Below are 15,322 nucleotides of genomic sequence, written 5' to 3' on the forward strand. Positions count from 1 at the left end.
GGTAGGAGGCAGGTGGCTGAAAAGAGCCTCCGCTCTGACCCTGTGAATCCTTGCTAACTGTTTGCACATCCCCAGAGGGAGGGCCCAGAGCTACACCACCTTCTTGGGTAGGATTTTAAAACTATGATTTAAAAAAAATTTTTTTAATGTTTTATTTACTTCTGAGAGAGAGAGAGAGAGAGAGAGAGTCAGTCAGTGTGAGCAGGGGAGGGTCAGGGAGAGGAGGAGACCCAGAATCTGAAGCAGGCGCCAGGCTCTGAGCTGTCAGCACAGAGCCCAACGTGGGGCTCGAACCCATGAACCATGAGATCATGACCTGAGCCGAAGTCGGACGCTTAACCGACTGAGCCACCAAGGCGCCCCAAAACTATTAGTTTTTGAATAGTGTAATGAATCAAAAGGTACAAAGGGAGCTATAGAGCGAAAACTCCTCCCCATTCCTATTCCTTTGACTCAGGCAATCCATTATTATGGATACTTCCACAGATACACCATGCACAAACAAATACACAGATTCTTGTTCTCCTTTTGACCTTTAGAACAACTGACAGCACCTATATCCACTGTTCTGTCCTTATTTAAAAAAAAATTAAAAAGAATTAACATCATACCTTGGAACTTTTTCCGTATCACTCCAAGTAGATTCATGTCACTCTTTTTAACGGTCACAGATATATCATAGCCAAAGTGGTAGTCATGTGCCTTAATGAATTCAACCGGTCCTCTACTGATGGGTGTCCGGTTTTTAAAACACTTTTCTATTGCAAACAAGGCTACAACAGGTTATTTTGTACCTTTGTCATTCTGTACCCGTACTAGCTTCTTAGTGTGGAATTCCTGGTTCAAAGGGCATGTGTCATTTAGAGTTACCGTTAACCTGTTCTCCTTATGATTATTCAATTTCCTCTCCCAGCAGAAATGAGTACATGTGGCTTTTGTGGCACTTCTCTTATCACTCTTGAACCGTCATCATATCTCTGATTTTAACAGTATTCTAAATCAATTTCCATCAAAAGAGTAACCTCCTGAGGTACTTTACCTTTATTCATGCCCTTTTAACAGAAGAAGATTCCCACAGGTGCAGGGATAGGCCTGTGTGTTCTCTCCAACCCTGGAGAAGTCTACCCAAGTATCCTGTCGTCACCAGCCCTGACTTCACTGCCAGCATAACAGACATCAAGAGTTATTCCGGGGGCGCCTGGGTGGCTTAGTCGGTTAAGCGTCCGACTTTCGCTTAGGTCATGATCTCACGGTTCGTGGGTTCGAGCCCCGCGTCGGGCTCTGTGCTGACTGCCAGCTCAGAGCCTGGAGCCTGTTTCAGAGTCTGTCACTCCCTCTCTCTCTGACCCTCCCCTGCTCACGCTGTCTCTCTCTCTCTCTCTCTCCTAGAAATAAATAAAACATTTAAAAAAAAAAAAAAGAGTTATTCCGTACCAGATTCTGTAACCATTGTCTCCAATCCTTACAAGGATACTGCAAGGTCACTGTTACCCCATTGTAGGAGAGACAACCAGGCTCTTGAGCAAGGATGACTGGCAAACCAAGGACAAAAGAAATTATTCCATAAGTGGGGCCCTGGGCATGAGGTGGAACCTGGGGGCTCAGCCCAGGAACAGGACAGACCCCTGCAGACGGGGCAGGCAGAACAGTGGAAGGAACAGTGAGGAAGAGGACCTGGAAAAGGACAGGGAACCAGAAAGGCAGGGAGAGGGCAGAGAGGCTGAGGAACAGAAGCAGGGCTTAGGGAAAATGAACTTGACATGAATAAACATGACATTTCCTGGCCTTGCTAATCAAAAGGTGATTGAAGACCAGTGACTTCCTAAGTGGCAGCCTGCCTCTTTTCAATCACCCATGCTCTCCTTCTGCAACCGGGAATTTAGAAGGCAGGAGGCCAAAGACACCCCACCCATAAGTGCCCCTATTTCCGTGCAATTGCTTCAGTGGGTCTTTGGAAGGCCTGGAAAGCCTGGCCATGGGGTATGGTCCTTGACTCATTTTAACGAAAGAAAAAAATTTCATCTAGGAACAGATACATTTTTAATGAGCCATTTTCTGGCAGATTAAATTATTTTAGTAGTCACACCAAGTGTATTAATCCTTTACCATCTGTCGTCGTGCCTTATTACAAATTCAAAAACATATTAAGAGCTCCATCACCCACCATCCCAGGGAAGTCATTAATTTGTTCACAGAAAATTAGGATTTAAACACAGATTTACACTCGCCTCTCAATGGTAATCAACATATCCTGGAACAGGACCTAGCCAAGTTGTGGGCTTTGTCCCTCTGACCCAGCTTGCTCCTTTCCAGGACCTTGTTATAGACTCTGTGCTGCCAGAGAGAAGGGGTGTTACTACATTTCTTCAGCTTCATTTTGACTCTTCTCATTTCTCCTGTTGGAAAGGCCATATGCTCCCAGTAGAAAATTTTGTTAGCATAGTGATAAAGAAGTCTAAGTTCGAGGTATAGAGAAGGAAGTGTCTCCCAGAATCCATCCTGCTGCTCAGAAGTGATCATCATGAACCTGTGAGTCCCAGAATCTGAAGGGCCACCTGCCATGGTCCTGACTTACTGGGAAGGAGAGACAAACAGCTGAAGCGGCTGATTTCTCACTGCCTACAAGCCCTGAAGACTCAGGAGCGGATGGCAGGAATGGACCTTCTTATTCACCAAGGGCCCAGCATCACCCATCTGGCATGAGATACATGTCAGCCGGTGACTGGCCTGCTCTCTCGCCAGCCACCTCCTCCCCAGATGGGCTCTAGAGTTGGGAAAGGCACAGAGAAAAGAGTGACCAACCGCTGAGCTATTCCTGAATCCGGGTGTAGGTGGAGACAGAAAAGTGCCCTCTGTCCCCTCCCGCTCACTGGCAGACGACAGGAGGGTTCTCTGAGAGTTTAGCCAACAACAGCCCACCACTTCCCTGCAACCTGCCTCCTGGAGCATCAGGCCAGATTCTGAGGAGAGCTAGAAAGGACAGCAGTATGCTAATAGGGTCCACGAACAAATAGGGCAGTAGATGGGAGGGAGGAAAGGAGGCTCCTTCACTTCTTGCTGCTCACTTCTTAGCTCTCCACAGAGGACACCTGGGGGTGAGGGCTCTACTGCTGATGTGCCTGAAGGAATAGTGTCAACCCATAGCCAAGAGAGAGAGAAAAGGCAGCTGATGTTTGATGGACTTCATATTGCTCTCCGTGAATTCAGCTGACTCTGATACTATTATATTCTGTGTTTATCTCAGTTGAAATGTTTTTACTTTTGAGTACCTTTTACCTGGAAGCAACCAGAAACTGGGGAGGGGTTGGTGTTTGAAACAGAAGAGGAAAAAAATCATCCAGCAGGTGACAGACAACTTACCACGCATGTCACATCCCCCTGCCTCTCTTCGATGCACTGTGCATTCACGCTGCAAGGATTCAGCTCAGGATTTCTGCAGCTCCTTTCAGTTTTGCATCCCCTCGTCTGATCACCAGTGTACCCTGGTTTGCAAGGCCCACAGCGGTAAGATCCCTGCAAAGATAGATGATGAGGCTGGGCTCAGAGCTGTGAGCATAGCTCCCACAATTCTGTCTCTTTTTGTATGTACTCAGTGATGCCAAGATTTAGGGACACTCATGCCTGCCTGTACTTTCATGTGCACATCTTGGAAGACTGTGTGAATGCCAAGGAAGACACCGCCAGCATGGAAGCTGCAGCGAGCCACGCAGGCATGAGGGAAGAGCAGGGAAGATGGACGAAGGCTGGAGTGAACCTCCATCACCAGGACTTGCCCGCTCTGCCATGGAAGACAAGGGGGAAGGGGCTGATGGTGTCAGCGAAGCCCTGGGAGGCACAGGGAATTTATTCTGTGGACAAGGGAGACGGTTTGATTGGAAAGCATGCTAGGGGAGGAAAAAAGCATTTTTTAAAAAACTGTTCCTTTGGCTTTTTAAAAATGGAGTGACAAAGAACAGTTGTACCGAGAAACGTCAGTGGCCTTGCACTGAGAATCCTTGATGAGGTAGGCTGCTGTGGAGAAGCCTGGCAAATGAGCTGTCAGCCCCGCCACAGCGCCACTTCCACCAGCCACGGCTTTTTTTTTTAAAACAGCTTTACGGAGATAAAATTACATTTCATTAAAGACAACCATGTCAACTACAGGGTTCAATGATTTTTGTCATTAACAACCTCTTACTGCCGACTCCAGTGGTCTTCCTTGATCTACTGGCCTCACTGGGTTGCTCCATTTGGTCAGTTCTCTCCTTTTCTTGGCTGCTGCTCATTTCCCTTGGCCCATTTTTGAGGTTCTCTGGAGTTCTACTTTCTAGATGGCTCCAATGTCTAGTTTTCGTCCCCCAGGGTGACTTTAGTTATTACCTTTATGTCAGTATCTCCCAAATCTGTATCTGCAGACTCACTGATAAGGCCCTGGTAAATACCTAAGCAGCAACAATCCCTATATATTCCTAGGTGGCAGAGGATGTGGGTAGGAACACAGGCTCTGCAGCCAGACTGGAAGTCCTAGAAGAGGCATGGCCTTGGCCCAGTTACTTTTCTGGAGCTCAGTTTCTTCCACTGTAAAATGGGAATAACAGTGCCTAGTGACAAGGTTGTTGTGAGAACTAAAATAAAGGACTTGATATTTATAAAAGGTCAAAAAATTTTTTTATGATGTTCATTTTTGAGAGAGAGAGAAAGAGTGTGACAGAGCATGAGTGGAGGAGGGGGGGAGAGACAGAGAGAGACACACACCCACAGAAATCTGAAACAGGCTCCAGGCTCTGTGCTTTCAACACAGAGCCTGATGTGGGGCTTGAACTCACGAGCTGTGAGGTCATGACCTGAGCTGAAGTCGGATGCTTAACCAAGTGAGCCACCCAGGCTCTATAAAATTGTTTTGCATACAAGGAAACTAGGAACCTAGAGACGGAATGACTTTCCCAGGGACATAAAGTTAGAAGTAGTCACAAATGGAATTAAGTAGTTCTCTTGTCGATGGTTTAGTGGGCCACACCTCTATTGTGGAATCAGTTGACAAGAACTTTCAGAAATAAAACCTAAATATATACACTTTAGACCTCCTAAGGGCGAAGCATTTTAATAAAATGACTTCTTAAGAGATTTATAAAAATAATGAGTGCTATTTGGGGATTGTGTCATCGTCAATAAAATGTATATTCTGAACTGTATAAACTAAGAAGCTCTTCACATTTTTAAAATATAAAAATGTTTTTTTTAAAAAATCAGCCATGAAAAATACTTACCAGAGTGTTAATACAGATAGAGTTGAGAACACACGCTCCGTTTTGACACTCATCCATGTCAGTGCAGACCTAGTACAGGAAAGTTTAAAGACAGACTCCGTTTAAGCAGAAATGCAAATAAATTTTGCTTTGTTTTGGTACTTTTGGCTAAAGACATGAATTTCAGGTAAAATGATAACAGGAGCGTCATGTTGGCCTCCTCACGTTTGTACCAATCTGTACTTAACCTAATTTCAAACGATAGTTGCTGCCTTGGGATTTTAAGTGTTGAGAAAACACAATGTGTATGATTCATCTGTTCCCACAACCTTTTTACTCAAAAAGTACTTCTTTATCCTGCTTGGCACTCGATGGACTTTTATATGAGGATTCCTAGCTTTCTTCAGTTCTTGAAAATTCTCAGCTTCCCTCTGCTCCTACACTTTCAATTCTTTTTTTAGAACTGCAATTAAGCCAATATTGGACTTTCTCATTAATCTCTCCTTTTGGCTCTTAACTCCTTGTTCACATTTTCACATATCTTGATTTTTCTGTTTTGCATTCTGGAGGATTTCTAGTTACACCTTCCAATCTATACATTCTCTGATAGCTGCTTGCTCATCGAGTTTTTAATGTCAATCATTACATTTTTCATTGATTAAGTTTAACCTATTTTTCAAAGTTGCCTTTTATTTTTCCCATTGCCCTATTTTTAAATTATGGTATCTATTCCTTCCTTTTCCTCTTTATCCTTTTGAATGGTTTTCTATTTATCATGTTTCCTCAGGGTAGCTTATTCATATCAATCACTATTTTTGTTAATGAACAAAATGTTTATGAACAACATATCTGTAGTACCCTGTTTTTGCATGATTCGCTGGCGCTAGGTTTCAGAGTCTCTTCACAAGTGCTATGGCTTTGACATGAGCCAGGGCCCTAGCGATTTTACCGCACCGGGGCTATCTTTTATGTAAATTATCTGGCTTGTATTTCCACGTTATATCTGTACCATAGATTTGAAGCTCATAAGGGTATACAGTACCAACCTGGAGCTTTGATTTGTTGTGAGCAATATTCCTTTTGGTCAACCATGTCCCAAAAATGACATGAAGTTTCCTTGTTGGTTTGGGGAGCTGGTAGTTTTCTCATCTCCTTGTAACTGGGAAGGGTTCATGGCTTTATGAAGCAGTGTTAGATCTTTCTAAAGGTCCAAGACTACATCTGCTATATCCACACAGGTGCTAATATCCCAGATCCCCACTCTTAGACTGATACCCAGATCCTACCTCCCATGAGCATTAATTTGTTAAGTTTTAGCAGGGTGGCTCCCTTCTACTTGAGTGCAGTCTACCACATTACTGGAAATCCACGGGGCAGTGCTCCTATCTTACACAAAGCACCATCTATTTCATTTTGTCTATTTTCCTTGGTTTAGCCTTAGAGATTTTTGTCTTTGGAGGAAAGGAAGAAAAGCTTTGGGTCCTTACTCTAATGGTTTCTTGTCACTCTTAGGTGTCCAGCTTGCCTTTTTTCTAGTCTTAAAAAATGATGCCCTCTAGAATCCTTTGATAGGCAGCTAGAAAATAATGAACCCCTGCCCTTCTTCAAACCTAATAATTTCCCTAAGGTAGTAAAATATATTTATAGACCAACCATTTTTAAGGGCTTCAAACATCAAAAAGAATTTCACAGTCAGTCAGTTAAATAATGGCCAGGATATAGAACATTTGGAAATAAATGGAGACTGTCATAAAGTGCTCAAGTGCTCTATGGCAATTTATAGCTTATATGAGAAGAAGAGGGGTTTCCTCAGGGGATTATTTTTACTCTTGAAATCCTCTCATCTCTAAAGCAGCTTCTTATCAGCAACAATGACTCTGTAAAAGTGACCTAATTTTTCAAAGCTTTTATTTGTTTCCTTGATTCTCAAGTTATTCTGCAGGACAAAATGTTCAATGGCTACCAGAGTAAGTCTGAAATCAAGCCACATATTTAGTACTACCCCACTCACTGTTTTCCTAGCAATACTTTATTATCCTGATTTAATGGCTTCCTCCCTGCTAGAGATTATGAACGTCTATACTCAGAAATGAGTTAGAAAACTTCCTCATTTTCTCCTGTGCACCATGGCATTCCACATGGCATTGGCTGTTCAAGGAGGTAAAGGGTTACAATCAAAGAGGTGGGAACAAACCCAAGTTCTTCTCTTGGTATTTAAGATAAAAAATGCATAGAAAGACCATAACTTCAGCCCACCTGCTTGTTTATCTTGGCAAAACTGATCCCAACACCCTGCACCATGGGCCCTGTGAAGCCCACGGGGCAGGCATCACATCTGAAGCCAGGAGCCAAGTTCACACAGCGCACACCTGGGTAGCAGGGATGGTATTTGCACTGGGAAAAAAACACACCAAGTCTTTAGCCACATGGAGAAAACACAAACTCTCATTCACCTATTTGGACACATGCTTATTTACTTAACTACCCATTTCTTGGTGACCAACATGGTAAAAGGATATAAAGTCTTCGAATTTCATAGTTACAGACAGAATGAGGTTGCCTTTTAGTGGGCTTTGCTGTATTACAGAATAATGGCACAGCCAAGTGGAAAAGGTCCTTAATGATAATCAGTCTACCTCCCAGTGTAAATTCCCTGATATTCTACCTTGTAATTTAAAATCATTGTGAAAGGACAGTGTTCTTGGACCGCCTGTCAGCTGACTGTTAAGATGAAAATCCAGATGCATTACTGAACCAAATTCTCAAATGAAAAAATTCTCGAGAAGACAAAGCCAGGGTAGCTGTTGTTTTTTCAGCAAGATGTGATCTATCAGGGTCTGTGCCTGCCTTCATGCCCTGTAGAGTCCACGGCTGTTTGAAGGCTCTTGGTAGTCTAGGAGATTGGTTCTGATTTTTTTTTTAACCGTTTCAACTAATGTAAAAAACATGACCACTTCCTGCCCTTTCAAAAGGAGGAAAATTCCAGCTCACAGATAAAAACCAGATGCAGTTCTGTGAAACATGTACAGATGTTTCTCCAACTGCGGGATTACTACAGACCATCTTAATTGTTACTACCTGGGAAAGTAATCAGCTGAGTGCTACCAGAAGCCTGCAGGAGGGAGGGAGGGAGCGTATGTATGCGTGTGTGTGTGTACACACACACCTAAACTCTTCGCATGCACCCTTCTTTCTCCTTCTACTACTCCTCTATCTTGGTGGGAGGGGAAAGGCATTCTGGTGGCTGCCTTGCTACGTACTGTAAACACTGCTTTGGGACCAGACTAACGACTGGCTAACCATGGTCTCGAAACAATCTCCTTCAGAGGCTTTTGCAAGCTGGCCAAACAGCCTGCATTTGCCGTATGTCTTTCTGGCTCCATCCCTTAGCACTTTTGGTTACTCATAGGACTTTTTGGTTTGAGATTCCCGTCTGCACTTCTAACCTGAAGGAGTTAGCTGCAATCCCTGAAATATACCCTCACACAGATCTTCCCCCTCTCACGTTTGCAGAAGTGTAGAAAAATAAAAACTGTAACACTGACTGCATGAGAGAAATAATCAATGTTGGGGTACAAATCTCAGCACTTTAGTGACATGGCCCACCAGAGCAGCTGGAAACACAGAGAGGAGATATTAGGACCACAGCCACAACCGGGTGTTATGCCTCCTTCCTCCTGCTGCTCATGGGGCCTCATGGTCTCTAAGGATTCAGGAGGGAGTAGTATTTATGTCACCTGGAGGACAGCCCACATTATCCCTTCATCATCAACCTGGCTTCCTTTCCATAAGCTGTAGGGTGTACAAGATACTTAGGGAACTCCTGTCCCAGGTAGCTGAACTTCTACCTCATCAATATCAGAACAGGTGATCCCATTTCCTGTGTAGCCCTCGGGGCAGGGCCCACACTGAAAGCCATCTCTGGTGTCGGTACATCGGACGCCGCGGAAACAGGAGTTGGAATCACAGCGGCGCACTGGGGGTGTCGAGGGTGTCGCGGGTGCTGGGGATGCAGGGGGCACCAGTGTGTTCGGGGTTGGAGACTGAAAGCTCAGTGGACCTAGAAGAAAGCCAATAATCCGCAGACTTTTTGACCACCAGAAAAACATAGCTGATTCAAAATGCAATTTGATTTTCCAATGAACTTCTTCCCTCCAACTCTGTGCCAAACCTCCAGAAACCAGAGTCAATGTAGCCTCACTCCATGGCCCTTCATCAGTTCTCACCTGCTCATCCAACCCAGGATGAAGCAGTTACTAGAACAGCACTTACCGCAAGCCTGGCACTCGGCTATGGTGTTTCGCAAAAATGATGTTTCCTTGACCTTTAGAAATGGGAAGGGAAAAACAGGATGAAAAAGGAGTGTGTGATATATAATCCAGGAATGAAAGAATCCATGTGTAGCAATCCAGTAAACATTTCTTAAGGTAGTGCTAATGTAGCCTTTGATGGCTCCAAGCAGAGCTATCACACACCCGTCCCCCACTTCCAGATCCCTTCAAACAGACCTCCAGGGTACTGGGTCACATGGGGCCACCTGAGGTCTGCCCCCAGGTCCGTCTCCCTGCCCTGCTCCCTCTGCACCTCCACTAGCTCCTATGATGAGCTTCTCTGATAGGACTAGTGATTTCTCATGCTGTGCCCTCCTTGTTACCTGCTGTCTCAGAAGATCCTTCACCTCTCCCAGGAGCTGATTGAGTTGGGTCATTTGCCCCAAGAACTGCCGATTAAAGTCTCCTGTAGCAATAGCAAAAGGCAAGGAGCATTCAGCCACTAACAGACATTGCTACCATGGCTCAAAAACAAACAATTTCCCAAGGAATCATGACAAAAACCCTAGGAGAGGAATTTAACTGGAAGTAATTCATCCAATTCACCTAAAAAAAAAATGATAGTCATGCCTATGGCTGTTAGCCCAAATTCATGAGTGATAAAAATAAAAGTACAATGGAAATATTTCTTGTTCTGGACTCTGCCACAAGAGCTTGATTTCTGTAGACACCTCCCGTAGTGGTGCTCTACTGAAGTCTACCTTTCAGTGAGGGGACCTAACCCACTTGGGGGCTCAGGGTTTATCTGCATTGATGAGGGTGTGCAAATTGCCTAAGAGCCCGCACCTGTGCTTGTGGTGGCCAGTGGCTCACTCTGCTGTAGGAAGCAGTCTTGCAGGCTGGCCGCCTGGAACAGCGAGCCCCTCACCACCAGCTTCAGCTCTTCCAAGGAATCCTGGAAGAAATCACATTCATACCACACATTGCTGATGCTGTTAAAAAACCAATGTGCTTGCATACTCACACAATTTTCCTAACAGAGTAAGTAGCCCTGTATACTTGGACTCTGACACCTTGCATAATTTTGTGGGTTTGAGTTTTCCGAATACCTGCCAGCCCTATCCTTTTGACTGAAGCAAATATGGAAGTAGCCAAAAGCCTAGGAAAATGCTGGCATCCCATTTGCCTGAAGGTTCATCAAGGTGGCTCCAAGAAGAGGAAAAGCTTTTGCTTTTATGGTAAACAAGTTATTTTGTGGCAGGCACCTCTTAAGAATTGTCTGGAATTTATTTATGGAGTTTAGACTGCAATAAAAAAGACACTGATCTCAATTTTAAACGCTATTATTTTTAGGATACCTCGCTCCAGCTTTTAGCAAAGACCCTGATTTCCTTGGGCTAGAATGAATAAACAGTATATTCTATGACTATTAGGTATTTTCACATTATTGGTTGGTATCAATCATTCGTTTTTAATCACAAAGTCAATTTACTCACCACTTTATTTTGTAATTTTTAATCATACCCATTATTATATATTCATGACAAAAAAAGTTTATGTTAACTGCCAGTGTAGTTATCACCCTTATTTTAAAAATGAGGATGTTCATATGTGGAACTTAAATAAAAGAGATGAATATCTGGGAAGGTGGGGAAGAAGAGAGACGAAAGAAAGCAAATCACAAGAGACTCCTAACAATAGAGAACAAACTGAGGGCTCATGGAGGGATGTGGGTGGGGGATGGGCTGGATCGATGATGGGTACTGAAGAGGGCACTTGTTATGGTGAGCACTGGGTGATGCATGTAAATGATGAGTCACTGAATTCTACTCCTGAAACCAATATTGCACTGTATGTTAATTAAAATTAAAAATAAATTAAAAAAAATAAAAATGAGGATACTAAGGATTTTCAGAGGAATTCTGCTTTCTAATTTAGCTAAGTTAAGATGTATGCAACACATGCTATGTAACAGATATGGTTTTGGACATCAGGCTATAAGCTCTATGGAGGCGGGCCATGACTATTTTAACCACCAGGCTTTCCATAACACCTCGAATATGCCTATTTGTTAGCTGACTGAATAAATAAGAAGGTGACTATGAAGACAGAACACTATAGACTCTGACAGTCTAAGGATTTAGAACTTTTGAAAAAATTCCAATGAGTGTAGTTTCTCATGACCTTGACATGGCTGACTCCTGGCTTTTAGAAACTGACTTATTTAGTGGCACACACTAAATTCTGAAATGGTCAGTGACACAATTTCTGACTGACCTGATTATCTGGGTTATTTTGAGGATTCAGAAATAAAGTTTTGCATATCTCTCTTTGCTACTTTTTTCTCTCTATAAAAATCTATACTAAATCTGACAATAAACTATTTGTAAAAAAATAAATAAAAAAACATAAAAAAACTATACTAAATCTATATACATCTCTCTTTTTCTGCAAAAACAAAGTAAAACAAAACAAAACAAAACCCTAGCATTTTAGCTTTCTTGCAATTTCTGCTTGCAAATGCTTCCAATTCTCCAAGCACAAAATTCTAGTATCAGCTTCATTGTTTTTCTATTATTATGTAAAACTCAGCATTCCTAGTTGTAATGGAAATTATTGCTTATACCCAGCCTCTTTGTACAAAGGGCTCAGAGCAGCTTGTAACTAAAGCACATACAATAAACTAATAAGATAGAAATGGAAATGAAGATTGAGACACAGAAGATAACATTATGGGCCATAACAGATGAACATAGTTACTGATTTTGACTTCTACATTAATGGAAGGTAAAATTCAGGAACTATGACCAGTTATAATAAATGGGAAGGACAAAGAATGCTAGTTCTTTATAGTAAACAAAATATATTTCCTAGCACAAAAATTTAAAGGACATATATATGGCAATTTCTAGAGAAGGTGCCATGATATAATAAAAAATACCATCAACATGTCATAAAACAGAAAAGAGGTGCTGGGACTGTTAAGGCCTCATGGAACTAAAAGGACTTGGCAGCAAGGTCCTTTTTGCTAGGACTGCTCTAATAAGACATGTGAAAAATGTTGTTCTTAGTGCTTGGCATTTCCAATCATTCTTTTTCACTTTCATTAAAAATAGTAATATCAGGACAACTTAGAAGAAATGGACAAATTCCTAAACACACACTCACTACNAATATCATTATAGAAAGATTAAAAATAGATCATCCTATTGCTCTAAGATTTCGTTTTTAAGTTATCTCTATGCCCAATGTGGAGCTCAGACACAAGAACCCATGATCAAGAGTCACATGCTCTACCAACTAAGCCAGTCAGGAGGCCCTCTAAGATTGTTTTTCAAATTTTTGCTATTCCTTTCTGACTTCACAATTATACACATAAAGTCTTCACTCATCATCTAAAGCAATGGCTCTCAATTATAGCTTCCCATTAGAAGCAGCATTATTAAAAATACTTATGCCTAGGCACCACATCTATAGAATCTGATTCAATGTGTTTTGAGGGTGGGCCCTCTATCAATAGTTTTTTAAGCTCTACAGGTAATGCTAATTATGCACCCAGAATGAGACCCACCCATGACCTCAGCATACTCCTCCACATTTCCTGAGCCTTGGCTCTTTTCACATTGGAGAAAGGTTTGTGGGATCATACCTGTGCCTTCCTCTGGAAAGTCCTTAATTCAATGGACTCAGGACTCTGGGAAGAGCCAGAGAAGGCTCTGGGGAGGTTGTGAACAGAATCCACTTGGGTGCAGTCCACGTAGAGCTCTACAGAGCCAGTCCCTCGCCGCAAATTGGTCAGTCTCAGAAGGACCCTGTGCCGCCTGCCGTCGGCCAGATGCAGGTTGTTGAAAACCACCAAATGAATCCTCCCATCATTCTTCAGGTAACGGAGGACGGCTGGAACCAAGCACATATCAATTAGTGATGAGAAAAGGAGAATGGGTGGCAAATCTCTGCTGAACAGCCTCTAGGTCACAGGCTGGGTTACTAGAAACAATGCAAGCAAGTTGGAACCATAAATATTCACCACATTGTGTGCCAGCCATTATCCTAGGCACTCACAACCCACTCTGTTGCTAAGGATTTTGTGCTCATGGAAAGACAGGCACTAAGTAGCAATCTGAAAATAAACAATTTCAGACAGTGATGAGTACAATAGCAAGCAGAACTCATCAAAAAGTCAATGGAAATCCAAAATAAGCTCCTGAATGCATAAATTCATGAATTTACCAAACATCTATTAAGCACTACGATGGAGCTGTGTGCTGCCCTCAGTTGCTTTTAACACTTAATTTCTAGTCGCTGCAACACTACCAAACTGGAATAACCCCAGATGACAAAAGTGAACGTCAGGTAAGTGAAGGAACTTATACAAGGACATAGTAAGTGGCAGGATTAGAATTTGAAACTGACCCATAGTTTATTCCATGACTAAAGGAATGCGAACAATGCACAGGCCTTTGTAAGCATATACTGAATGGAGTATTATCTGTCATACTGTCCCTTTGCAACCCATCTTCAATTTCACAATGCTCAGTTCGAAAACTGAAGGTATCCATGGTTGCAAAAGAAGGACTAGGAAGAAGATCCACAACCTTATTTTCTGTTTGTTTTTCTTTTTCTATGTAGGTAGCTATCTCTTCACATATCTCTTTAAGCTCAAGCATTTCCACTTCTTGTTAAATAAAAATTCTTATAAATTTTAAGATTCTGGTTTTCTGTCTTGCTTTTTACTGCATTACTGTCTTGAATTTATTGAACCCTGAGCTAAAGTGTTCCTGGATGCTGAGCCTTTGAGAGTAAAACCCAGCAGGTGAGGTTTACTCTAAAAACCAAAGTGGTTTGTTTTTAAGGGCTAAGTGAGTCTACCAAGAACACCTCCAGATTCACCCACAGGTACCAAGTTCATTACCAGAAATCATCATCAGGAATATGTAAGAAACATTTGGTACAAAATATATGCATAAAAGGTGTGCACTAGCTACTTAAATTTTAATGTAATCATGAAATGGAATACTATGGAATAGATGCATATTAAAAACACAAAAAGAGTCCCAGTATTTTGTGGAGAGATAAAAAGGTTGAGTCACAGTATAATTTCATTCAGAAAAAAATATGCAGAAAATTAGAAGGAAGTATGTCAACTTTAACATGGTCATTGGTGGGTGCTTGGATGATATATTCTTCTTGCTCATCTTCATTGTCTGATTTTTTAATAAGAAACATGTATTATACAAGATAAAAATAAAAAAAGAAGTGAATTATATACATATACCCTGACTGTGCTGCTGTCAAGCTGTAGGATTTGTTGCAAGTAACTTGGACTATCCATCAGGTACCTTTTCTGTAGAGTGTAAATGCCAACTTGGTGCTGCCCCATGGAGTAACCAGCCTGTTTATGTTGTAGTACTGCCAGAGGAAATAATCACTACTATGAAACTTTAAGGGTTTATCTGAAGACTTCCTCCAAATGTATTAGACTGTCTAGGTGGATATTCCCACCACTTCTAAAATCTAACCAGATCTGTTTTTCCATTTGACCATGGCTGGAGAGGGCCAGATGGCCTTAAGTTCTTTGATGTAGAGAGACGCCAGGAGAAATAAGGAGATCTTCCCTTGTGCCTATGGGCTCACCACTGCTCGCTTACCAAGAGAAAACAATTGGTAAGACCTGGCAGGACAGACTGGCTAAAAGACGTTTCTATGACTCTAATATAAAACATAGTATTTTATATATGGTGGTAGGAAGAGAAAGAGTGGGAAAGAAGAAAGCAGACATGAGTAGAAATTCTTGAGGCAATTTATACATTCTATTTATAAATAGGG

At 42.2% G+C, this 15,322-nt stretch overlaps 1 protein-coding gene across 1 annotated transcript in view; it reads right to left on the bottom strand.

Moving 5' to 3' along the window:
* THBS4 (thrombospondin 4) overlaps window positions 1-15,322 on the bottom strand; it is a 43,134-nt gene that overhangs the window by 11,778 nt on the left and 16,034 nt on the right. The window contains exons 3-10 of the mRNA XM_077759880.1: window positions 13,146-13,393; window positions 10,343-10,451; window positions 9,880-9,962; window positions 9,498-9,549; window positions 9,074-9,285; window positions 7,482-7,619; window positions 5,247-5,315; window positions 3,361-3,513 (exon numbers count right to left, since the gene is read on the bottom strand). Of these exons, the coding sequence (XP_077616006.1) occupies window positions 3,361-3,513; window positions 5,247-5,315; window positions 7,482-7,619; window positions 9,074-9,285; window positions 9,498-9,549; window positions 9,880-9,962; window positions 10,343-10,451; window positions 13,146-13,393 (1,064 nt within the window). The remainder of the gene's footprint in view (window positions 1-3,360; window positions 3,514-5,246; window positions 5,316-7,481; window positions 7,620-9,073; window positions 9,286-9,497; window positions 9,550-9,879; window positions 9,963-10,342; window positions 10,452-13,145; window positions 13,394-15,322) is intronic.

This window comes from Crocuta crocuta, unplaced genomic scaffold, assembly GCF_008692635.1.
Source record: "Crocuta crocuta isolate KB4526 unplaced genomic scaffold, BGI_CrCroc_1.0 scaffold162, whole genome shotgun sequence".
In the NCBI taxonomy this organism is placed as follows: Eukaryota; Metazoa; Chordata; class Mammalia; order Carnivora; family Hyaenidae; genus Crocuta; species Crocuta crocuta.